Source organism: Chionomys nivalis, chromosome 5, assembly GCF_950005125.1.
Source record: "Chionomys nivalis chromosome 5, mChiNiv1.1, whole genome shotgun sequence".
Taxonomy (NCBI): domain Eukaryota; kingdom Metazoa; phylum Chordata; class Mammalia; order Rodentia; family Cricetidae; genus Chionomys; species Chionomys nivalis.
The window spans coordinates 7,420,494-7,447,470 of NC_080090.1; the positions used below are offsets into that span (position 1 = coordinate 7,420,494).

The window sequence follows — 26,977 nt, forward strand, 5'->3', positions numbered from 1 at the left end:
AGTGTCAAATGTAAGACCTTACATTTGCTAGGGAAGTGATTTTCTTTTCTTTTCTTTATCCTATTACTTATTACAGGGTCCGCAGGCCTGGTACTCATGGCAGTCCCAGTGCCTTATCTTCCCGAGTGCGGGGGTGTATTGGTGTGAACACCAAGTTTAGCTTTTTTAATTTAAATTGGGGAAGAGACATGATCAAGGCCTTCATGGGAAGAGACAGTGCAAATGGCATCCATCCCGGACTAAAGCTAGGAGGGTGGAGGCCAGTGATCAGGAGGATGGTACAGGTTCAGGTGTGAGCCTGCACCTGACTGGCAGAGTCCTTGTTCAAAGTGTCCTGCCATGAAGAATGAGGATATCATCTCCAAAGATGGATGAGAAGACACAGTTTTGTGTGGTCGTGAACCATGTGATAGACATTTGCGCCACCAAGTTGAAGGCATGGGGTTTATGTTTATGCCTTGCTGGGAATGTGTGTGTGTGTGTGTGTGTGTGTGTGTGTATACATGTGTATTACCTCATGTGTATTACATGTATTACATCACACTAGTTTTAAAGACGGGAAATGGCCAAAAATGACATTTTTTAAAAGCGTTTTCTCCAGGCTTTGAAATTATTTTTCAGTCCTTTTTTCTCCCTAAGAGAGAGTTACGTTCCTTTAAAATAAATATAGAGAAAATCATAGAGAATATAAGGACCTGGTAGCTGAACACTGAACTAGCTGTCAGCCAGGGTGGTGGCCACTCAGGAGGCTGAGGCAGAAAGCATGCGAGGCTCAGGCTAGCCTGGGGAAGTTCTTGAAACTCTTTCAAAATAAAATTCAAGAAATAAAACCAGAGCTGGGGATAGCTCATTGCTAGCCTTTTATACTGTTGCAGGGCCCCAGGTTCTAGTCACAGCACCACACCAAAAGCAAAACCAGAAACAAACACACAACACTGCAGCACCATTCTTTAGATGCAGAATAGATTTCTGGGGAGATTTGAAAGAGACTGCTCAGATTTCAAATCTCTTTATTCTCAGCTTTGATCAAGCCAGTGTTCACTTACCTTATCATTGCCTGTCTCCATCATCGTCATCACTATTATTATTATTTGTGCATGTGTGTGCGCGTGTGTGTGGTCTCTATGCAGCTTTTACTGCTGACCTAATTTGCCAGTCCTTTTCCTGAGTAAGATTTTTCTTAAAAATGCTTCTTAATTTATATGAGGAGAGTGAATGCCGGCGCTCCTGTGTGGAGAGCAGCAGACAAGGACGTGGAATTGGTTCTTCCCTTCTGCCTTCACGTGGGTTCTGGGGATTGCGCTCACGTGGTCATCCGGCCTTCTGCAGCTAGCACTTTCCCAGATGAACTATCTCGCCAGCCCCTGAGTAATATTTCTGAAGAAGGTGATGGTCAATATTCTTGCTAATGCAGTTAATATCACTTCTATTATCTAACCTCATTTTAAAAGTAGTTGCTTTGAATTAGAATGCTAATTTAGCCAGTCAATTTACCTCAAGTTATAATGCTCAAGACTTTTTTTTTTTTTAAGTCATGCATACTTAACCAATTTTCTGTAGTTCCAAGCGGCTAGGTTACCACTTCCTGGTGAATTAGCAGTTGGCGCATGGTGGAGTGGCCGAACAATCCTGCGAAGCGCTAATGTGCTATTTAATGAGAAGGCATCAGTCCACAGAAAGGTAGTCAATATAAATCAGTGTTTACAAAGTGTGATTAACTCTGAAATATTTCATCAATGCTGTGCTCCCAGGCAGCCTCCTATGCTAATTACTTGGATCTGCGCATGTTTCAGGGGACTCGATGGACCCCGAGTACGGCAAGCATGGAACAGCAAAATTGCAATTATGCCCAGACCGTCTCCTATGACAATTTATGCATTCGCTGCGATGACCTCCCCCTTCCCAAGAGGGCAATAAGCAGGATGCATTTTCATTAGGGTACTAATGCACTTAATCATGAGGGGAAAGGGTTAGAAAGTAGCCGGAGACCTTCAAGTACTCTACGACAGGGCTGATAGTGGAGACAGTCTTTATTTTTCAAGGCAGCTTCTCTACACGACTGTAGCTGCCTGGAGCACACCCTACACATTTCATTGTCTCCGAGAAACACTAGAAGTTTAGATCGTCTCGTTACGTGCTTTGCATTTCAGATCATTGCATATAGCTAAAAACAATAAAAACTGTAAAAGTATAACCTGAATAGTTCATTATCATCATAATTCCATGATGTTTGGGATGAATTATACAAATAATGTAGCAAGCACCATGAGGATGGTGGCAGCAATGGCAGCCATTATTCCCATCACCCTCACTCTCAGCATCACCAGGGAGCGTGCTGGGAAGAATGTCTAGCCAGAAGAGCAGGAGAGTTATGTCACTACCCTATATGCCAGTTGCTAACAGAAATGCCCCACAGTAAACTTTGGATCACTGAGTTCTGAGAGGTCTACACAGCAGAAGGACAAGCAGCTCGTCCCAAAGCATGCGTCTCTGTAGACTGGCATCCAGATGTGACATTTTGTTTGTGTGTTTGTTGTTGTTGTTGTAAGATTCAGTTATTTTATTTTATGTGGGCATATGTGAGCCTGCTTGTCTGGATGTACCAGCAGAGTCCAGAAGAAAGCATCGGATCCTCTGGAACTGGAATTATAGGCAGTTGTGAGATGCTGGGCATCAAACCTGTATCCTGGGCAAGAGGAGTGAGTGCTCTTAATCATGGATCCATCTCTCCAGCCTCTAGTGTTTACGTTTTCATAAGCATAGACTGCTTTGGAATCTCTTCTAGAAGACTGTACTTTCTGTGGGTCAACTATTTCGTGATTGTTTGCTGCCCTAGTTTCACATGTATAGCAGTCTTGTAGAATATTCTGATACAAAAATAATTCAAGTAGATTATTATCATAAGAGGCTAATATCTGTCTCCTCCCCTGTTTTTGTGTTGCTGTTGTTGTTATTGTTTTGGAAATAGTCTCACTCTGTAGCCCTTGCTGGCCTGGAACTTATTATGTAGACCAAGCTGCTTTGGCCTTCTGTCAATCCTCCTGCCTCAGCCTTTCTGGAAGTGCTAATTTATGTCAAGCTGCTTCAATAGAGGCGTATTTTATGGCTACAACAGCATATCCAGCTTCCTGGCACGTGTTACATTCCTGACGACTCTCACTCGCATGACTTTGGGGGTCAAGGATGGCAAAGTTAACCTTGTCTTTGGGGTGCCTCTCTCTCTCCTGACCTGTCAATCTGACTGTCTCTTTCCCTCACACTGTGCACTGTAGGTAACATAGAGTACAGCTGCCCGGCCACCAATGAATGTGAAATCACGAAGCGCAGACGCAAATCCTGCCAGGCCTGCCGCTTCATGAAGTGTCTCAAAGTGGGCATGCTCAAAGAAGGTAAGTGGATCTGCCAAGAATCCTGTGCTCTGGGTTGGGGGTCGGGGGGGGGGGGCGCAGTGGCCATCAAAACAGGGATCGAGACCAGTTCCATCAGGAAAGGTGGGTTAGTAGGTACCTGAATCTGATTGCCAGATACTCTTAAAACCCAAGTTTTTAATAACTCATGGCTAGCAGTTTGACACCAATCAAAGGTAGTTCTCTTCTGGTTGAACTGTGTTTATGGGCCTTTGATCTTTACAGTTTGCAGAGAGAAGAAGATGGAGGCAAACCAAGAGGCTACTCACAATGTTTCAATTCTTTAAACCATTTGGGTTAAGGTCATCCATATTGTTTTCCAAACTTCTCTTTAGTACTTCCTCTCTCTGATAGAATGTACTCATGCTTTGAGGCTCTGATTTGGTTTCAGTTGGGAATCTGCGTAAATGAACGGCAGACAGAAATTATAGTAAAATATTCAGCTTTAATAAGGAAAGGATTTACAAAACCAAGTTTCCCACGGAGAACAGGAAAGCAGAAGAAGGGAAGGCGGGGAGCACACCTGCAATATTTATAATTAAATAATATCCTCAGGGGACCCTGCCCTACAAGCAAGGTGATTGGCTGGGCTCCGCCCACACCCACAAAAGAAGATAGAGTCGGGGAATGTGTATTCTGTGCTAAGCACACTGAACGAGCTTCCATACTCAATCATTCTTGCCACAGGAAGGGAACCCATTGGCTGCTGAGGACATTCCGTTATCCCACATATCCTGACATAGTTGTATAGTTAAGCTCACTTAGACAGAGCAATATTTCATCTTGGAGATAGAATAAAAATTTCCCTTTTCTCTGAGAAACCTCCTAGGGGGGGTATTTTTAAAATGAATCTCTGTACATGCATATTTTTTAGAGATACATTTTACATACTGCACGTAGACTTGCCTCTTTGTATTTAGAGAGCCCATTGGAGTTTAAAGTCAATATGATGTTTTCAGAAAGCACCAAGATGAGCATGTGGTCATGGGAGGAAGCTTGACAGTAAAGCTAGGTTAGTTATCTATAGACGTGAGTAGATTCTGCTACATTGGAATTTATGTATTGTCACTACAGATCCCTGTCCCTCGCCTTTTGGTTTTACATTTGAAGTTCACATATTTGCAGGTGAGAATGATGAGCCTCACTAAATGCACAGTTACTAGATTTGCACAATTCCGCCGGGTCTGTACCTGTCCAGTGCATTCTTGGTATACGCGGTATCATAGGGGAAGGAGTGCAACAGATGAAATACAGGATTGGGGAATTCCTGCCCTATTCATCAGGCCTTTATTCATCTACAAATAAACCCCTTCAGTTTCTCCATCTGATCTTCAGCTTGGCTCTTTCCTTGGAAAACAGCTGTCAGCAAACCTACAACTTTCAAGTGTGGCAGGAAGGTCATCAGGATAGGGTATCCAACAGAAAAATAAAACAAAAGATGTTCAGTGATATGATCATATATGTGTTCTGTATGTAGTATATGAATATGAAGGAGAGAGGGAGATCCCATAAAGAGGAAGGATGTAGAGGCAGACCCATTTAGGCTAGCTCAGGGATGAGGAAGGGGGTTCGTGAAGACTGTTGCCAGGGCGACACTGGAAACAAAAGTGAGGACTGGGGTCTTCTCATTTCGGGGCCTTTGGTCATAAGTGACCTCTGGTTTCCAATCCATCTGCTAAATTTGCATGCAGCTCCTCCCACACAGCAGATGCATTTCCAGGCTCCTGTGCCACACAGGTTGCTTTGCTGCTGGTAAATATGCACATGAAATTGTCTAAAGGGTAACTTTGGACAAAGCTCAACACATGACTAAAAGGCAGACCTACCTAACTGACGTACAAGCCAGATATCTGTAGGTCAGTGGTTCTCAGCCTTCTAATGCTATGACCTTTAATACACTTCCTCACATTGTGATACCCAACCATAAAATTATTTCCATTGCTACTGCATAGCTAATTTTGCTACTGTTGTGAATCCTAACGTAAATTTCTGTGTTTTATGATGTTCTTAGGCAACCCCTGTGAAAGGGTCATTTGATACCAAAGGGGTCAAGGGCCACTGGTGATGATGATAATGATAATAATGATGATGAACTATTTTAAGATTATAAGTTTGCTTAGCCAATGCCTTAAGTCGTCTGGCAGAGTAGCATACAGAATATAATTCACAGGGTAGACTCCCTCCCCATTTTGTAGAAAATCCCACAAAAGCATAATTCAGAATGTTATAAGTGATGGACAGTTCGGTTTTGATCTTGGTTATATTTATATTATTATTTACTCTGATTGGGGAGATTTAAACTAAACTTGTGCTCAAAAATAAAAGTCAGTGAAAGGGTTCAAACCCCTGAAAATAGAGGAATCATTCTGTTTAAAAGCAATCCATTTGTTTGAATGCAGCGAAAGTCAGGTATCAATGAAAGCCTCGTATGAGTATGCCTCAGATTCTGATTTTGTTTTCCAATAGTGAAGTACATAGAGACAGGCCTCCATGTCTAGGGAGATGGGAGTTTTTGATTAGTCTGATTTCAATACTGTACTTTTCTCATCTGCATGCCATTTCAACTTTAAAGATAAACGGCGACGCATCTTTTCTCTTAGATCGCGTTTCTCCAGGTCTCTAGGAGAGGGTCTGAGGGAGGCGAGAGTGAAGGCAGATGTGTGAACAGCATTTAATTAAATGTTGCTCAGAATAAACTGGGCCTTGCTTATCTGTGGTTCGCACCTCTTCAGCACTTGCTATCAGGCCTTTAGAGGACGTGTTTTCCCAGGAAGTACTGCTGTCCTGCCATGCTCAAATCATAATTCATTTCCCATTTACTTCCTCATGAACACGCGGATGGCAAAATAGCATTTTTCTGAGCTCGCTACCCTTCTCTCCAAAAGCATAGATAGGATGGGTATGAGTGAGTATGGAATACTGTTTTCCTTTCTTTTATGCCTAAAGAATACAGTGAAATATTGCATTGTACCCTGCATATAAATGCACAATTATGCCCGGGCATCTCCATGGCTCAAGGCTCACTCCCTAAGCCTGGAAAGGGTGATACCCTCTTAAATGTATCTTTATGGATGTGCAGGGATTTGAGTCCCGTGCAGTATGTCAGAGATCATGGTGTAGTAAATCTATTCAAATGTAAACCTGTTCAATTCAATTACCAGTCCGTAATAAAATTTGCTACTACAACCCCCGTGTTGACCACAGCAGTCCATACAGGCAGACGGCACAGCAGGTCTGGAAATTGACAGGCAAAATCTAGTTAAACAAAAAACAACATTAGTTCTTGAATCTGAGATGAAATCAGATTTCATCAGCCTCGATGGAAACCTTCCTTGCTTTAACAGGTATCTTTTATTCAATTCGCCAAGTGTACCATAAAGCGCTGCCTGAGGGGACAGACAGAGGTTTTCATTAAGAAGCAGGCTTATAGAAAAATGAGACCTTGACTGTTTTTAAAAAAATGATAATTCTTCCTCATACTGACTGGCATTTCTACTAATTGAGGTGTGTCCCTGTGAGAAGACAGCTAAGCTCAGGGCCAGGAGTGAAAGGGATTGGATGGTTTTGCAGATAAACTAATTAATACCCAGGAATAAATGCCCGTAACTTCCGTTTCCCCATTAGCCGGCACTAGGCATCTAAGTGAACTAGGCTTGATGCTTGAGATTAGATTTTTAAAAAGATTTCTTTTTATTCTTTTTTTTTTTTTTTTTTTTTTTTTGGTTTTTCGAGACAGGGTTTCTCTGTGGTTTTGGAGCCTGTTCTGGAACTAGCTCTTGTAGACCAGGCTGGTCTCGAACTCACAGAGATCCGCCTGTCTCTGCCTCCCGAGTGCTGGGATTAAAGGCGTGCGTTTCTTTTTATTCTTAATCATGTGTCTCGGTGTGGTGTCTGCACATGAGGATGGATGCCCTTAGAGGCCAATGGGGGACATAAGATCCCCCGAGTTGAGGTTACAGGTGACTGCAAGCTGTCCAGCCTGGGTGCTGGCAACTGAACTCAGGTTCTTTGGAAGAGCAGCAAGGGCTCTTAACTGCTGATCCATCTCTCTAGACCCCAGATTAGAATTTTTGAGTCAAATAATTGTTACCAGTTAAGGAAGCTGAGAGCTGACTTAGTCAGTAAGGTGCTTGCCATGCAAGCCTGAGAACCTGAGTTAGTTCCCCAGGACCCCCAAGAAGCTGGGTATAGCAGAGGCCTGTAATCCCAGAACTGGTGAGGGGCAGGCAAGAGAATTCCTAGGGCGTGCTAGCCAGCAAGTCTTGTCCATCTATAAATTCAAGATGTGGTGAGAGACCCTGCTACACACACACACACACACACACACACACACACATGGAAACATGATTCAGTAACACAGCTGCCATCGACCTTTAGCCTCTACACATGTGAGCACCCACAGTCTGTGTTTTCTTACTTATATGTGCATGCATCCTATTGTTTGGTACACACATATACAGACACATGAATATGTGCATATATACTCACAGGAACACACACATAGAGGAACATGCTCATTCATACCAAAAAAATACTTACCAGTTGAAGCAAATAAAATGGTTCTAGTCAATACTTGTGTTGGAGAGGGGAGAAAATGTCACACAATAACAAAACTTAGAGAAGCGCTGTTGAGCAAATTCTACTGTGTCTGCGCCATCTTGTGTGCTAGCAAGCTTGTCTTTCTTCTGTGCTGAGGAGTGTCCGCATGGTAAGTGTCCTAATGGACCAGCATCATTTTTCCAGTATTGTTCCATACTATATGTCAGAGAAAACATATCTGTCACATATCTGCTGTCCCCCCGAATTAGTCAGTCGGCCTGTGAAGTATCTGGTCAAGATGTACTTTTTTGTTGTTTTTAAAGGATGTACTTTTAATTAGCACCATCTCCTTGGTCATGTAAATGCTATCTCATTGCACACTGGTTTGGTTTCTCTTTGTTGATCACAAAGAAACCATTCCAAGAGAGCCATAATAAGTTCGTGAAGGGAGAGAATCCGCTGGTCAAAGACTTGAAGGGAATTTAACTGTTATTGGCACAAAGACTTTTACAATGATGTGTTTTTTTTGTTTTGTTTTGTTGTTATTGTTCTTTGTGTGCTTGTGTATGTGCACGTGTATGCATGCTTGTGTGTGCATGCGTGTGTGTGTGTGTGTGTGTTTCATTTCCTAAGACAGAATCTCAGTTAGTAACCCTGACTGGCCAGTATTATACTCTGGAGAAGCAGCTGGCACCAAACACACAGATCTTCCTGCTTCCACCTCCTGTGCTGGGATTAACCCCTGGCAGTCCGTGCCTTTTCTTACGCTAGTGTCGTGTGCAGCACATTCCCTAGTCATGCCAGGGCCCATGCAAAGAGTGAATGACTCGGGCAATACAGCAGACTAACTTCACTGTTCTATTCCAAGAGAGTTTGCTCTCTTTTTGACATTAAAACAAACAAAGTAACAACAACAGCTCCTAGGGCTGGGTGTGGTTGAACATGCCTGTAGTCCCAGCACTTGAGAGACAGAAGTAGGAGGATCAATTCAGGAATGGCATGAGCTATATTAGACCTACTTTCAAAAAACCAAAAACAATATTCTCCACCCACAATGCCCTGGTGGCCCAGAGAAAGGATCAGTCCCCTGTCAGGTCAGCTAATGTTGCCAGAGACAGTAAGACTCAGCCTTTGGGGTCAGGTGAACCTAGACTCAAGGCTTTAAGTTTCAATGGCTGCCTAGATTTGCTTCCTGGAAGAGCGATGAGTTATGACATTTCCCAACTTGCGGAATTTTGCCTGTAGAGCTTCTTATGATGAGCAAGAGTTTCCAAGCTCAGTGGCCACATTGTGGGTTACAATAAGCAGGAAATGCCAAGGGCCTGAATCTGGGCATCACATGTATATGTATGTGATATATACGGATATGTATATCATATTGACCTGCTGTATGACCCAGTTTTATGTAAAATGTGTCCTCTGTGACGATGTTAGTGGCTTCCAGAGTGATTTTCCAGGATTTTCATCAGAGAACATCTGGAACATCTGTAAGTGAAGTTCCAAAGTTCATGAGACAGCTTAATCTTAATCTGTGTGCAGATCAGACAGAAAGGATCCCAGTGTTATTCCACATCTCCCAAGTTTTATGTGTGTTTGCAGTGTATGGGTGTGTGTGTGTGGATAGTTGTTTTGCATGTATGAAGGTGCACATGGGTGCATATGCATGCTGGTGCAGATGGAGGTGCATGGTTGACATTGGAAAACTCCTCAGTTCCACTTCTGAGTCTTCTACATTACAACAGGGTCTCTCCATGAAACCCTAAATTATAGGTAGGTCATTGCATCTACTTGGGTTTTGGTTATTTGAACTCTCGTCCTCATGCTTGCAAGGTAAGTACTCAAGCACCGAGACCTCTCCCATGATCCCGCTTTACCCTGTTTTAAATTGGACTAGAGACTTCTACGCAACCGGATATGCACAAAGAAGGCTTCTCACACTTGTTCAGCTTCAGCATGTAGGAAAGGAGAGGTCTGAGAGGAGGAAGGAAGAAGTGACTTTGTAGGAGAAAGCCACAGGACAGACACTCACATTGATAAATCTCAACATGTGGTCCAGATTTTCTCTGGAACCTGACAAGACACTGCGCTATCATCATTGCGTTTGACTCTCCTGCTCCCTGCACTGGAGTGAGCAAGACTGTTAGGTTCTGAGACTCTGTGTGGTCTTCTGTACCTGGAAGCAGGTGCAGGCGTACCTACCCCTTCTCTTCTGACATCATGCAGGTTCTGTTTCCAAATGACATCATGCCTGTAAGAGCATTATGCTAGCATATGGCTTCTAGACACTGTGATAACAAGGATGGGGATGATGATGATGATGATAGTGATGATGATGGTGGTGACAATGACGATGGTGATGATGACGATGATGACGATGATGATGTTAGGAGTACAATAGGACCGTAGCAGTGGATGATGATTTGTACTATTCCATTAATTCTGCCCAAACTGGAAATTCTTCAAATTTTTTTTCTTTCTTTCTTTTTTTTTTAAAGAAAACAACAAACTATCTTTTTTCATTATACATACCAATTCAAATTCCCCCTTCATAGGAAGGGACTTTGTTTTAGAATATTAATCTCTGAACACTACTTGGAAGTAGATGGCATAGCTGAAAAGATAGCCAATAATGGGGACTAATCCAGGAAAGGGGTTCATGATCTTGTCACCTGCATTTCTTCCTACTCCTCTGTAGGTAGAAGTTTCTGTCCCACATGGTCCTGCAGCCATTCAGTCACAAAGAAACACACAGAAGCTTATATTAATTACAAGCTGTTTGTCCTCTTATCTCAGGCTTATTACTAAGTTACTCTTACAGCTTATATTAACCCATAATTCTTATCTATGTTTAGCTATGTGGCTTGGTACCTTTTCTCAGTAAGGCATTCTCATCTTGCTTCTGCATCTAGCTGGTGACTGTGTCTCTGCCTTTTCTCTTTCCAGAATTCTCTTAGTGTTCTACACTTCCTGTCTGGAGTATAAAAACCAATTGATATTTTATTGAACCAATATGAGTGACAAATCTTTACAGTGCTCAAGAATATCCCACAGTTCTCCTCCTTTTCCATTCTTTCTTCTCTTCCCCGTCCTCCTCTTCTCCTTCTTCCTCTTCCCCTCTTTTCTCTTTTTTCCTTTTCCTCCCTTTCCTTCTTCTCCTACTCCTCCTTCCTCTTTTCCTCTCTCTTATCTGTCTTCATTTGCTATAGTTGGAGAGTTAGAACCTAGCACCACATTTACTTTGGTCAAGAACTCTATCACTCAACCAAGGCTCCAGACCTAGATAGAGTGTGACTTCTGGATGCTGAGTTGGAATGGAGGAGCTTTAGATCACTAATGGTCACCTCAAGGACGCCATGTCTTAGCAGGACCAGGTCATGTATATCTGGCTAAGATTTCTGGACTAATAGATCTTAAATGCATCCAGAATTGTCAATTCATGTGCAACAGAAAGCCTGCAACTTTTACTATGACCTTTGCAGTTATAGGACTGAGTTAATACTCAGAAAATGAGTAGATGGATTCATAGCAGTATGGAAGATGGGGTGACTGTTACTGGGTTGAGAGGGTCTTCCGAGTGATAACCAATCATCTCAGGGTATAAAACTCCTATTTCCAACCCTGAGAGAGAGAAGAATATGCACAGATAAGAGGGACAGAGCTCAAGTTAGGGATCGAGTATGTAGCCACTGATTCTGTCTCTCCATTGAGCTGTCCTGTGCCCCAGAATATAAAGAAGAATGGTCTCAGGGCCGTTTCTCCTGCAGCCCCAGCTCCTGGCTGATCCATCCGTGGCCGGGGAGCCAGAAGCATCTTCTAGGTTTGCCCTATCAGCAGGCAGTGCACAGAGCAGTCCTTTCTCTAATTGCCCCTCACTTCCACGTTTGCCATTGCAATCACATGGCCATTTAGAGGGTGCAGTGTTTTCCAGGCAGTTTCTGTTCTTGAAAAACAGAAAGCTACCAGGGTCATTTAGTAACAAGTGGGTTTGTTTTTACCCCCTGAATGAGCCTGCTTAGTAATTTATCCTAACAAAATCTCTCTTGTAAAAAACAATTTAAAAAAAAAAATCTCCTGAGAAGACATTGCCAAGGTGATTTTTTCCCCCTCAAGTCTAATATCATTATGCTGCCAAGTCTAAAACAGAAATTATTGCTAGGGAAGTTTGGGTTCCTACTGCCTTCAAAAAGCAGAACAAAGGAGAGGAGAAGGCTTTAATGGTATTCACGGAAAATATTTCTGCACTGGGTGACAGTTAATAGAACTACATTGACCTCCCTGGTGTTTCCTGCAGACACAGTGGTAAGCCCATCCCAAGCAGTCCCCTCATTAATGCAGAACATTAAACACAACCCCCAAGTTATAATACAGGCAGTGGCAGAGAGCACCTTGTCTCTGAGCTTTGTCTTGACATTCAAGCCATTTGGGAATGTAGCTAAAGTACCACAAAAACTTATTCCGTGTACAGACATTATGTTACTGGATGGCCTCTTTTCTTTTTCTTTCTTTCTTCCTTTTCTTTTTTTTTCTTCTTTTAAAAAGTGTTTTTGTGGCTTTGCAACTGCAATAGTCTGTCTCAAAATGAATAAGGAAGATGTTGAAGGTAACAACTAGCCACCACTTCTTGAGGATTTAATGCCTTAGGCTGTATGCTGTGTTTGATGACTGGATTCTTGTTTTTCCAGCTAGTCTATACAATGATCATCCTCCCCGCCTCCACACACACCCAGTAGGTGCTTCCCCCCGACACCCAGTAGGTCTTTTCCTTACATAAATTATTATTTATCTCCCAAATTTCTTCCACTGTTCAGGGATCTTGAATTTATAGTAGGAACACTGCTTAGATAACATCCTGCTTATCTAATAGATTTTTTCCTTTATGAATTATAAGGATATTAAGTATATATTTAGCTCAGAATGAAATTTTTTCTTTTTATAATTTTTGGGGTGGTCTTACATGCTATTCCAAGCCAGTGTAGAACTCACTGGGTAGCTCAGGCTAGCCTGGAATTTAATCATGGCCTAAAGAATCTCTCTGAATCTGTCTCCCAAGTGTGAGACAGACATGTGCTTCAGGCCCAGCTACTTGTAAACCTGTGGAGGCTATGATTATGAGATACCGAGCTCTTAAAAAATATTTGAAATACCCACCTTTTGTTATTGCTGGATTTGAACTAACTTGGGTATTTTGAGTTTTTTTGTTTGTTGTTTGCTTGAGACAGGGTCTCACTATGTGGCCCTGGCTGGCCTGGAGCTCTCTATTTAGACCAAACTCACAGAGATCTGCCCCACTGCAGTCTCCTGAATGCTGGGATTAAAGGCATGCACCACCAGACCTGGGCACTTGATGTTCTTAGTATCCAGAAGACAGTAATATGTGTACTGCATTAGGAGAAGTGTTTTAACTGGACGAATCCCAGCTATCATGTGAGGGCTAGACATGAATGTCTTTTGGGTGGCTTTCCCACTCTGGGGTCCTTCAGATTCCCATATAAACTTCTGAATAATATTTTTTTGTTTTGTGTTTTATGTATTTATTTTTTCATGTCTGGAGATGAAAACCAACCATGTCATCTCACGTGAGAGACAAGAGCTCTACCGTAGAGCTGTACCCAGGACAACTTTGGAATAACGAAACATCTCTAAGTTATGTGAGGCAAACCAGGATTCTCGAGTTGTAGTTTTCCCTCAAGTCTCTTTTCACAGGTCTCTGTCTATGTTAGGTAGTCTGTGAAGTTGTATGTCAATTCAAATTGCAACAGAGAAAAAAGGTGCACCTTGTAACAAAATTTCTTCTTTGGGACAGTTCTAGAACTTGAACTTGAGAACACATTCTGTATAAATGAGACTTTGTAGAGTGGAATATATTTGAGGGCTTTCTACCTTGGTAGTTTGAAGATCTGGCTATGATGTGTAGCTGGGATATTCAAATCCAGTCCATTTTATAAAGGAGGAAAATTTAAATACTGATATTTTAGAGACTTGCCCATTACTGTATAAAAATTCCATAAACTCTGTGCTCTTCTGAGTCTCAGAGACAATTGTATGTTTAGATATACTTTCTTTTAAAAAAAAAATTTAACCTTGAAGTGAGATAGCAAGTGTGCTAACTAAAGGCAACACTAAGAATTCTTCCAAGAACACGCTTCCTGTTCTACAAGAAACAGAACAAGAGGAAATCATAGAGTATAAGTTTCCCGTCTCCTTTCCTCTCTTATTAATTATAACACCATTAAAAGCTAATCATTTGTTTGATTGTTCTCCATTCGTCATTTCCACTGGTGAGCATGAAGTCGGAAGCCAACATTGATCTAATAGGTTACAGTTTTATTCCTTTTGAATTATAAAATATCTCCAAAGGATTCTGCCCCAAGGGGGTAGGGAAACCTGCTTCACCATTTGCTTGGAGAAAAGCCATAGAGTAAGTAGGGGGATGCAGGGGGGATAGGGTTGGGCTTAGTGTATTTTTTCTTACAAGTTTTCAGATAATATGTTTTCGTAATTCTCATGCAGGGAGGTGTGTATGTTTGTGTGCGCGCGTGCGTGCGTGTGTGCGTGTGTGTGTGTGTGTGTTTGGATGAGTTTGTTGCAATTTAATGTGAATTCGTGAGTTCTGCTTTTGCATATCACAGGGCTGCTTTAGTGAAGTACTTCACTAATCCTTTTCCTTCCAAGGGTTTCACACCTAATGTGTCCCTTTCCTTGTTGAATCTGTGTAGAGCTCCAGCCCCCTCCATTCTGGATTAGCGTAATTCTCCTCTGCCTCTCAGAGTCAAAGTGAGACTCTTCCCTCTCCTTCTCTCCTTCTCTGTCTCTCTTATTCTGTCCGTCTGTCTCTCTGTGTGGGTTTGTCTTTCTCTGTTTCTCTCTCTCTTAATAGGTTGAGAGAGAAGCCACCAACCAGATTCCCTAAGGCAAGCTGTCTGCAAAGGAGTAAGCCAGCTGGCTTGGCCAAGGTTGATCAATGATGAGAGGCAGGCTGGGTTCCAGGTCCACAAAAGCCACTCAGTGGAGAGTAGGTCAGCGGCTTCCCCAAAGCCAATTACCTGGCAGAAGTCTAGGTACCTAGTGCTAGCCAAATTCCCCGAGCCTGATGGTGCTGGTGGGGAGTCCATCCTGGGCTTCCTGGCAAACCAGACCAAAGGCAACAGCAGATTGTGCCTTCTGAGAGCCAGGGTAGCTGTGTGGCTACCAGAACAGCGGCCGAGGACCTGCCACTGCTAGTCAATGTTATTCAAGTAGACAGCACATCGCGGCATGGTCAGTGCTGTCCCTCAGGTGGGAGGGACTTCAGATGGGGGAGCTTGACTCATAGGCTCACTTTTCCTGTACTTGGCTGAGCGACACGCACGCGGGTCATGCCATCAAGAGAGGGGGATGTGCATGAGGTTTGGGAAGCAGGAGGCATTGTGGGGCACTGTGGTGTGGCTGATATGACTTCTACTATGTTAAAGTCACCTTCCTTTTAGATGAACAACCGAGATAAAATGGAGGGGAAGGCCAAAATAGGAAAGTGTGACCTTTCTGGACAGTGCCCCAACATTTCCCCACTTCTCCAGAGGCCACAGAGTCACAGCCTTTTGGCCACAAGCATTCTGCTTTGTTCTCTCTTCCTTTCCTGTTTCCTCTCAGAACTATTCAGTCAACATCTTAACATACACAGCCTGATTTTCCTGAACATTTTAGATTTCTTCAGGGTGTGAGAATGAAAGGCAGAGAAGCTATAAAGATGAGATTATTTCCTGTGCCTGGCTAACTTTGTACATTGCTTCTACTTTCAGCCAGGGTTTGGTTCTGATTTCACCAATGATTCTTAAGCCAGGTAAAAATCATATTCTCTCACTTCAGTATTAGGTTATTACCAATGCCTGCCCAGTTGTGGAAGGAAGCTGGAATCCTGACTGGTGGTTGGCCTGTAGAAGTCCTGCCCCCGCTCACTGCTCCCCTCCCATGCATCCTACTCCTCCTGTTATAAATATCAGGAACTGGGATGAAGCTTATTCTTCCCAAGACATCTTTTATACCCATCAATCCAATTTATACACACTAGGTCGATGTCATGCCTTTTGCCCAGCCTCTCTTACTCTGCCACCCACCCTTTCTGATAGCTTTATCAAGCACCAAGTGGATATTAAAAATGAGCATGAGACCGTCAAGATCGGCGACATGCTCCTATTGCACGATTCCTGGGAAGCTGAGGCTGAAGGATGACTTGGGGCCATCCCTGTGACACGCTGAACATCCACCACAAGAAATGCGGGGAATGGAGAGAGGAACACATGCGCAAAGAGAAAGACTGACTGTGTTGGATATTTCTGTTCCCATAGTTCATGCTCCTTCTGCTCACAGGGCTTCAGGTGACAGAGCTCTGACTTCTCTTCTGAATTCACCCTTGTCTCTTGTCTGTTACATACGATTGATTGCTTTGGCTTCACATTTTTCAGAACAGGAAGTATGACATATAAATAAAAAGCATAAACTCTAGGGTCAAAGGTAACTGGAAATTATTCCTATTCCTTGAATCCTTGAAATATGCTCACTATGACTGCTGAGTCAACTTTTGATTTTACTTAATTTTCATTCTATTAAACAGCCGCATGTGGTTGATAGCAATATGGAGGGGTATGGTGGCCCCAGCCCAGCTTGATTCCCCAGCCAGTAACTTTATCTTTGAACACACTATTAATGTTATTATTATTATTACTGTTACTATTGTGATGTGGAGATCAAAAGCCAGGCTGTCAGCACACTAGGCAAGCAGTCAACCTCTGACCCATGTGGATCACAGTGACATTACCTTTTTAGGATTTACCTATGAAATGGAGTTTGAATATGCTGCAGGGGTGTCTTTTCAGACTGACGTGGGAATAAGGTGTGATGGTCTTGGTACAATACCTATCACACAGTAGCATTTAGATAATCTGAGGCAATATGATGAAGTTTTACCTTTTTGCTGTGGACCAGATGTGTCACAGAGCAAAATAGAATCAGTGTGTGATGGGACACTCTGTCTCTATTTTCATCCCTTTTGATATGTAATTCATAATGATTGCATAACAGATGCTCAATAAAATACGGCTGACCCTCTCTTTTAGCCCATTTTTGTATTCTTTCAAGTTACATTTTTGGAAGTTGGGTGCAGAAACAGTTTTTCCATAAATTTGTTTTAACTAAAAATACTATCTAAATTATGCATGCTTGCGCACACACACACAATTTTTTTCATACATGTGAGGCCAGGACCAAGTGGAATTTGGTATTCATGTGTCATTGACTTTATTTGATTTGACTTTAGTAGTTTGATTCGATGGTCATGTGTCATTGACTTCCTTTTATTTGATTCATCAGATAATATACTAAAGTACTAACAAAGGAGGAAGAAAGGGTAGGGAATAACATTGATTTTTATCTGATTCCCCTTGTAGACGTTGGAGGAATTAGTGAGTGTACATAGAAAAACAGAGATATGTTTTGCCATTCCTATAAATATTGTTCCCAATCTTAGCCATGCGGGAAATGGCAACACCAGGACTCCACTGGGTACCTGACCCTAGCAGCTGGTGTGATGTCTTGATATTCATCAGGAAGCATTTCAGTTTAACTGCAGTCTCACAAGTGTCCAGAGGTTTCAGGAAGCTACTGCTCGGTCTATTTCTTGCTTTCATGACAAAGAACTCTCTATTTGAGAGGATGGTTTCACTGCTGCAGCTTTTAAAAATTCCAAATCATTCTTTGGTAATATTCTCCAATTTTTGCATGTTATTATTCTATACAGAACCAGAATATTCTTAAAAATATCTTATTTGTAAGTATGTGTATGTCTGTTATGTGAGTGCAGGTGCCCTCAAAGGCCAGAAGAGGTCATCAGATTCCCCGGAGCTGAGGTTAAAGGCATTTTTGAACTGCGTGATGTGTGTGCTGGGAACGGAACATGAGCCCCAACTGTTCAGACCCAAATAATCTCACAGAAACTATATTAATTACAACACTGTTTGACCAATGACTCTAACGTATTCCTAGATAGTTCTTACATCTTAAATTAACCCATGTCTATCAATCTGTGTATTGCCATGAGGCTGTGGTCTACCATTAAGGTTCCTAAGGTCCTTCTCCTTCGGCAGCTACGTGGTGTCTCCTTGACTCCACATGCTCTCTCTATGTATCTCTGTTCAGATTTCCTGCCTGACTTTACTTTGCTAAGTCATTGGCCAAAACAGCTTCATTCATTAACCAATGGTAATAAAAATCATATTCACAGCATACAGAGGGGAATCCCACATCAGTGCTGCTGAGCCATCTCTCCAGTCCCCCAAAATTATTTCTTAAAGGTTGTGTGTAGAGTGTTCCCACTGTTTCCTAGAAATACTTTGAATAGTGGATGGGTGATTCAGGTCTCTGCCTAGCCCTTGATTGTAGCCCACGGTCCAGCGTTGGAGATGCTGGTGGTGGCCAGCACCTGTCTGTGAGAAATGCACACACTGTTGGTAGCATTACTTTCATTCTTTCCTATTAGCAGGTCCAGGTTTTTGTGCTTTGTGAAGTATACATTTCTCCACGATCCAGAACTTTCTTTAGAACTCCCCAGAAGTCATCAGTTCACATCTGAAGAGGATACTGCAGAAAACAAAATTAGTGCTGATAAAGTAAAAATGCCAGGAATTCTGTTCCCACAATACACATCCAAAGAGATATTGGAGAATCTCCTGTTAGCTCGAGAATGGATCTTTAACTGGTTTGTGCTTCAGCAGTGAAATCCTATTCTAAGTTTGTTAAGGTGGGAAGCCCTCCACCCTCTTATAAGGAATTCTATTTCTATTTTAATGTCACTTGGAAATTTGCCTTTTTGAAAGTTGTCAAGATTATAGAGCTCGGGGTTCGTCCCTCCTCACCACCCTCGCTTACTAACTTATTGTTGTTGAGTTTGACGAGCAGCCTCAGTTAGAGCATTGATTTTTAACCTGGAGTCCAGAAGAAGACAGGGCTGGAGTCAACTGAACTCTGAAGCAGCCCTGGGAGACCACAATCATTTGCACATCGGAAAGTAGCTAATGGGCAGGGAATCAGAGCTTTCACAGACCCTGTCCCTTCTGTCTTCCTTCCCTTGCTGCTGCAGAATGTCCCGATTAAAATGTCTTCTGGACCCAAGCCACTGTACTTCATTAGTCTTCTCACTTTTAAGAATGAAAGTGAAGACCATTTGTCTATTTGATTCTTTCTGAGAAGGACTCGTGTAGCCCAGGCCGGCCTCAGACTCCCAGGACATTCCTCCGTGTCCCTCTCTCAACTGCTAGGATGACAGCCATGCACAACTGTGCTTTGCTTATAGAACCCAGAGGATGGAACTGGCTTTGTATGTGGTAAGTGGGCACTCAGCTCATGGAGTTATATCCAAGACTGGATATTTTGAAAGAAACTTAAGGCAAAGGGAAACGGAGGGGCGAATGACACAAAATTCCAGGAGTATTGTAATACTTTGCAAAAATCAAGGATCTAATACAAATGCCAGTGGCGGCGCCTGTGGACGTGTATCCTCCCTGTGTCGTTTGGTATGGAAGTATCAAGTGGTTGGACTTGGGGTTTCCAATGACTTGCAAGTTTTCTCCTTTAGAAATGTTTCTGTTAGCTTTCATTGATTATCTATAAAATGGGCTTGTGACATTTTCATGCATGTATGTGGGGTAGTTTGACAGTTACCCCATCACCGTCTCCTCTCTTATGCCCACAGCCACTGATCCCATTCCTCTGCACAGATAGCATGAGGTTCTTCATACTTTGGATGCCCGGCTGGATTTCAAACACATGTGTTTCAGCTGCAGTTTTGACTGTGCCGATCCCATTGTCACCCAGATATTTAGGACCTTGCTTTGCTGCACCACAGACCACTTGGTTCTGCTTGGTCTTAAGTGTCTTCTCCTTGCTCTGCCTTTGGCTTTGCTATTATCTCTGCTTTGAGAGAATGCTGTGCTCACAGCAGGCCTGGGTTGTCTTCACATAGCTTTCTCTCCATGACTGGCTAGGGTCAGAGGTCCTCGACAATGCGCTATGTGGCTCTGGCCTGAGCCCATTCGAGTGCCCGGGAGATCTGAAGGTAACAGGCAGGGTCAGAATAACCTGCCATTTTCATAGAGACCCCTCTGTGAATTGTGGGAAGACAGCAGGAAGTCTGTCATGGACCAAATGACCTCGCGTCCATGGGATTGCTTTTCCCATGTGTAACATACGGTGTCTACAGTCAGTTTCACACATGCTAATGCATCCCTTCAGCTCTCGTAGGATAAAAAATGTAGGGACCATAGGGGAAGAAGGCACTTTCGCCTCTATCTGAAACATTTCACTTTATTTTCTCCCTGAAAACTTACAGCTGTTTTAAGCTTAGATAACATAAGTTTAAAGGTGCGACTAGCTTGGGCTGTCGGTGCCTCTCTGGACTCCTTTAGTTCTTCATCAAAGCCATTTCTCTAGCTTGGGAAGCTGAAGTATTTTACTGTTCATGCTGAAGATAGGATGGATTTTCTTCGTTCCTTTTTTTTCTCCCTAGCCTATCTCCTTTCTTCCACCTGAGAATGGACTATGGATTATCAAATACATGCCATCTCGGTTCCTTGTGGCTCCTGAGCCATTTCATGTTAGTTTTGTCCAGGCTATCTCATGACAAAGGTGTCCGTGTCCAAGCATGAGGTAGTGGTAGAAGGATTTTTGAGGTCTGGGAGAAAGAAGGAAAGATGGATGAAAGAGAAAATAAAGGAAATTAAAGGGGGAATGGGTGTGTGGAGTACGAATGGCTTGGCTATCAGCTGAACTTCAAACTGCGTTTCTTCCGTACCCCTCTGTGCAGAAAACCTTAAAAACCCAGTGTGCTGATGAGATCAGTCATGATGGTTCAGTCTTTCTGTCTTCTGCCCTGGCACACGAGCCCATCAGTTTGTAGGACTGGGGAAGGGTGTGTCAGCGTTGCTGTGTGGCCCTTTACCAGTTGGCCACGTTGATGAGGTACAGACCCCCACACTCCTGCCCCACGTGTCTTACTTCCTAGGTGGACATACTACTGAGCCCTTCCTGTGCCGCCTCGTCTCTAATTACAGTGCTCAGTATGGATGGTTTCTAAGTGCTGGAGCTTAATGAAGTTAGAAAAGGGATTCGGATGCCTTTGCGAAGACGTCAGATTATCTGATTTTTTTTCTCTCAGGAGAACCATCAGGTCCAGAGGCATTCTGAGTGACTTAGGATGTATTCCATTTTGTTCTTTTAAAAGATGCTCTTTTATTGGAGAATAACTGAAAGAAAAGCCCACTGCCCCCTCTCCCACAGAATAACATAACTCTTGCCTGCAAAATGGCTCCTTGGGAATTTGCATGTCTTTGAATGCTCTTACCTAATTAAAGGGATGCCAGGGCCTTTAATTCTCTCAGATAGGTCTACCTTTGACCTTTCCGTGTCTGGGAGTTGAAAGTAAAGACGCGCATCGCAGAGAGCTTGTGTTTAGATGCCTGTCCCTTTCGTTGGCATCTGAAATCTGTGCCTTCCACATACTGGGCTCAACGGAACACACGTGATCCGAGTTCTATGCAGAGCTGTGGCGTGAATTTCTTGTCCATCGGTGTTCCATCAGCCATGCTTGCTGACCACGCGGATACTGGCTAGTGTCTTCTGTTAGAGATCAGAGGATCAGTAATTCGTCATCAATACCTGTAATTAGGTTTATCTACCCTTTCAACCAACACCATAATCTTTACCAGGTTGTTATTGTTGGGGCCATGGAGAGGAATTCTGGAAAATATTTTTAAGGATTGATTTAGAAGCAGTTGCTCTCCTTTGGGGATTCCTCTTCTTATTGGTCCCCCATTCATTTTCCTCTCAAATATTCAAATGCTTTCTCAGGATGAAACGCCTTGAAAGCGTGCCATGTATCTGAAAAATAATTAATATAATTGACAGAGATGTCGGTTTTCTGCTGAGGTGCACTTCTCCTAATCCCACCATGCAATCTTTAATATTGATCCAATTGTTAGGAAGTCCTGTCAGCTGTCACTAGCCACACCTGGGCTAAATGTTTCCAGGGCCATGCCGCCTTAAGCTATGGAGTGTTTCTACATGCATAATAATAATTCCACAAAGAGTGTTCCTTTCACTCTGATGACGAGTATAGACACCACACACACACACACACACACACACACACACACTGCTTGTGTATAGGGAATGTGTATATGCACTGTGCACATGGTGCCGGGCTGCATCTGACTGTTTATTCATTGTGTACATTACATATAATATCACAAATGGCTCATCCAAGTGTTGGAGTCTGGGCAATAGGAGTTCAGCACTTAAATGTCCAGGTTGCACCTGAGCTAGCTGGAGCCTGCCAGCCTCGGCAAGCCCACTGAGAGCATCTGTCTCGCCACCGCCTTGCTCATGCTGCCTCCTCGGCAGGCCCTCCGATTCTTCTGACTATGAGCATAAATCATCCACCTGTCAGGAGCGCTTGCTGCCGGGATTATGCAATGTGCCTGCCTTCATTTGGAGGTGCCATGAGCCCGGGACTGCTCCAAATGTTTTGCGTCCTTGTAAATGCTACCCTGGCATTTCTTTAGCTTTAATGAGGGGATTATTGTGGTGACAGTGACTTCTGGAGACAATGAAAATCTTCAGGGTTCAGGAAGGGACTTTGAATGTTGGGTATAGCTCAGCTAGATTATCCTTCCATTTTTTCTTTTAATCCCAAATAAACCAATGGTTTAAGCATTTAGTCAAAAGAACAGGGTATTTCGCCAGCCCAACTGTTGACAGCTTTATGTATTGGCTTTAAATCATTTTCCTCCATGTGACGAACTTAAATCCATTAAATGAATTGCTGACCCTCAGTTACTTTCCCCTTTTCTTAGGCTCTGACTTTTTGTGTATCTCCTCCATTGCTGCTTTTTGTTACTCTGTAATGAAGAAAAACAAGCAAACAACAGGAAATTTATCATTTTAGTTTCCCTAGTTGTTGGGTAGTGAACAAATCATGTTATAAAGATATCTAATTTTGCTTTGGGTTTTAATACTGCCTGGTATGATAGTATGTGATATTAAACATGTAAAGGTGCTATTTAATTAATAGGTAGGCCCTACTGGAACACATGGACCTTTTAACTCAAATGAGCTATAACCAGGGCTGTGTCCAGTGAAGTTGGGGGAGGAAGATCCCAGCAAACCCCTGCCCCTGAGTAGTGACAGGTTTGGAAGTGCTGTTACCAGACACAGATTTCTGAGTTGCCTGGACCAGACAATGCTAAAGGCAAGCTGGCTGTGGAACACGGGCTCAATTCCACGAGCTACTGGGACACGTAGAGATTGTGGAGCGGGATCATACACCTGTCTCCAACAATGTGTTTGAAAATGCTCGGTTACAGTTTAATGTGGGATATTGATGAGATCATGTCCCACATTACTATACGCCACACTTTACCCTTGTTTTTAGCAACATAAGGTTCTTGGCTGTCATAGAAGCAGAGATGGACGTCTGTATTAGATTTAAATTTCTAGCTATATCTTTCCCCTCAGAAACTTCTCAGATCTTGCACGGGTGTCTCTGCTTCAAGCTCTTAAAGATGCCAGTTCATTCCTGGCTTCCTTTACCAGCTTCCCTGAATTGGCCTCCTCTCCCTCTTTCTTCTTCAGACCTTAGGTACTTCCTACTTTTCCTTTCCCTTTGGTACATGTGAGTCGATCTTATAATCCAAGACCCTGGCGTTCACACTGCATAGTCACAACTGCTGTGCTGTGTTCGGGGGTGTGAACATAGTACATATACTGGTATGTGTATTTTGTGTACACGTATGACAAACACACATTTGTATTTTATAAACCCAAACATGTTCATATGCATAGAGCCCTATGGAGAAAATGCCTAGCCCAGACTTTGCATTCATGCTGAACACATTCAGACTTGGCCCATATCAGATGGGGAAGCAAAGGACTTCTGTTAAATTATGTTCTAGAAAATCTAGGGTTTTTTATAGTATAGTTTTTGGTCACTCAAAAATATTTTCCTCTCAATAATTATATTTTCTTTTTTTTCTTTGATGTTTTCAAATGAATTATGTTCCCCTTGGGTCTAAATCCTGATCTGGTGATTGAGGGATCAACTGTATTACATTTTAACTTATTTTTTAAACCATACTTTGTATATAGCAGTATAATTTGTATATTAAAGAACACTACAATAAGATAATTTGAACATCACTTTCATGCCTCCTAGTTACACACAAAAGTATTAGATGAGTTGGAATGCCATAGAAGAACATTTTCCCAGTGTTTATGAGACAGAAAAAGTGGCCCTCTGATCCCTAATAAGGAACATCCCAGTAGAGTGACGCAATGAGAGCTTCTTCATGCCACTGGTGAAATGGCCCGTGGGGACGCGATTGAAGACAGCCACTTCCGGTGGATAGTTTTGGAAGGACACTTGACTTTGGCTTGTGGAGCATGCAGAATCTGAGCTCCACACGCAGAAACCCCTTGGGCTGTGAGTAGCAAGGTGGCCTCCCGTTCTTTCGGGCGCAGCCTTCTTTTCCTCCTCTTTTCTGTGGAGAAACCGATGGACTTCCTCAAAGAGAGAACGTATTTCATCATCATTTTCATCCTGACCCCTGACAAATCTAAATTTATGTACATTAAGGGGGGAAAAAAGAGAGAGAGAAAGAAAGAAAGCAGGAACATTTAAAGAGATACGTGCAACACAACACTGACAAAATCGATGAAAAATCTCTGTCTTTTATCTATGGAGAAATTAGGTTTATCATCAGGAGAGCATTCTCTTTTCATTTTCTGAAAGGTGCTTTTTGACAGACCCTTTGCAGTGGACGTCACACTCACAAAACATGCTGTCACGGGGCTATTTGAATATGGTGACAGGCTCATTATCACATTGAAGACTCCTGACAACACCGCAGAGGGGAAACGGACAGGGCTGCCAATCAGCGTTTGAAAAGACTGTGGTTGAAACAGGGTTTTTTGTTCCAAGAACAGTGGTACAAATTGACTGCATTAATTCTTTTTATTAGAGCAGCGCACACTGTAGTTAAGGGCTGGAGCGGGTTTCCATTATCAACCCCTGTTTGCAGAAGGTTTATCATCTGGCCGCGAAAAAATGTGTTCCCCGCTGAAATTTGTCAGAGGTCGGGGCCTCTTCCTCCTACGACACTCGGTCGTGTGTGTGTGTGTGTGTGTGTGTGTGTGCGCGCGCACGCACGTTCGTTCGTTTCACTAACAGTTTAAACAGTTGTCAAAATCAAGCTTGACGAGAGGGAAACAAAACTTTCAGCACTGACTGTCATTCTGTGGTCACTGTTGGAGGGGAGCTGGCTCACGGTTTGCTAGCCAGACTCGGAACACAGAGGACTCTGCATGTGGAGAGAGAAAGTAGCCCTTGTAAGCAACCTCTCTAAGAGTGGCTGCCTTACCATCACATTGCTCTCCTGGGCACTTGTCACCTATGTACAACTTATTAGTTAAAAAGCCATAAGAGCTTGCCGCTAAGTTACGTCCTTTACGTTTTCAGTATTATCTTCAGGATTTGGCTCTTACTGCTAATCACTGACTTCTCAGTTTTGCATTTATGGAGAGGCCATTGGCTCTCAGGAACATCGTGCATATGTAACCTTTCAATTCTTCTTTCTTTAATACAAATAAAAGAATTAACTAAAGTATGTATGTTGAGAACTGGCAAGCTTGCTAAATGGTTAATGGTGTTTACTACACACACACACACAAACATGCACAGTTACTTGCATCTGTATATTTGCAGAAAATATCACATGCATGTGCGCAATTACTCATATATATTTTTCAGGTATCATTTGAATCCATTCTTGCACGACTACAGAAATTATAAGTTGCCTGTTTTTGGCGTTGTTGCTGCTGTTGTTTTTTGAGCACTTTGTGGAGCAGACCAGATATTTTTATTAAGTCTTCTTGCCTCCAAAGCTCCTCCAAAAGCCCCTCAGCCTCTACCCTTCACCTAAAGCAAGGCCATTTCCCATTCTGTTCCTAGGTTGCATAAGTCCTCACACTAACCCCTGTCCTGGTAGCGTGAGTCACTTCCCAATGGTGAGACGCTACAGGGGCCCACAAGAGGACCATTAATTTTCCCTGCCATTTGGTGTATTGCAGCATTTACACACTTGATTAGACTCTGCTCTGGTTTAAAAAAAAAGTTAGCATTCCTATATATGAGCCAAACTCTCCCCTGGGAATGACATAGATATCAAAGCTAATAAGAGCAGTAGAGAAATCCTACTTATCATCCTGAGTTATTCCGTGCTGATCTAACTCACTGGCTCTTAAATTCCTTTGTTACAGTGGTATCTTCTATCGGTATAGACCCGGCAAGCATGACTTTGTAGCTTGGAAACGTTATGCTGTCTTGTGGAATTTCCTTCCCACTTCTGTGTTGAGTAGAGCTGTCTGTGTCCTTGAAGGTCTGCTATGAGGGGAGATCTGTCTGTAGCTGCTTCCTCTGGCATGGGATTCTCCTGCCTCAGAGTATTCTTCTAAACATTCAGCAAAAGCGTTTAGATAGCCTCCTGAGTTCCCGAGTTCCAGGCAGCATGCTACAGTGGTGCAGAGTTTTAGGGGCTTCCTGTCTGGTTGCTGAGAGCTGAGAGGGTGTTGGTGTCATGGAAACAGGGACCAGGGCACTTGACTTGTTCTGGTGATGCACACAGGGAGGCCTGGAGCCTTAATGGGATTAGTGAGGATGGGGAAAGAGAGCAAGTGTTCTGCGGGGAGATATCAGCACACGTTCCAGCCCAGAGGTCTAGAGAAGAGGTCTGACCTTTTGAGAAATGCAAACCAGTAGCTAGGGGCTTGGGAATTACGTGAAAAAGGAATGAAGCATTTCAGCCTGGAATTTAACCACGAAGGACCTTGCCTTCCAGTGAAAAATTTTGGATTTTGCTTGGGATACATTGTGATTTTTTTTTTTTTTTTTTTGGTTTTTCGAGACAGGGTTTCTCTGTGGTTTTGGAGCCTGTCCTGGAACTAGCTCTTGT

General features: G+C 42.9%; 1 protein-coding gene across 5 annotated transcripts in view; it reads left to right on the top strand.

The window, feature by feature from the left end:
- Esrrg (estrogen related receptor gamma) overlaps positions 1–26,977 on the top strand; it is a 559,413-nt gene that overhangs the window by 406,727 nt on the left and 125,709 nt on the right. For all 5 annotated transcript variants that reach the window (XM_057769722.1, XM_057769723.1, XM_057769724.1 and 2 more), the window contains one exon: positions 3,273–3,389. In XM_057769722.1, the coding sequence (XP_057625705.1) occupies positions 3,273–3,389 (117 nt within the window). The remainder of the gene's footprint in view (positions 1–3,272; positions 3,390–26,977) is intronic.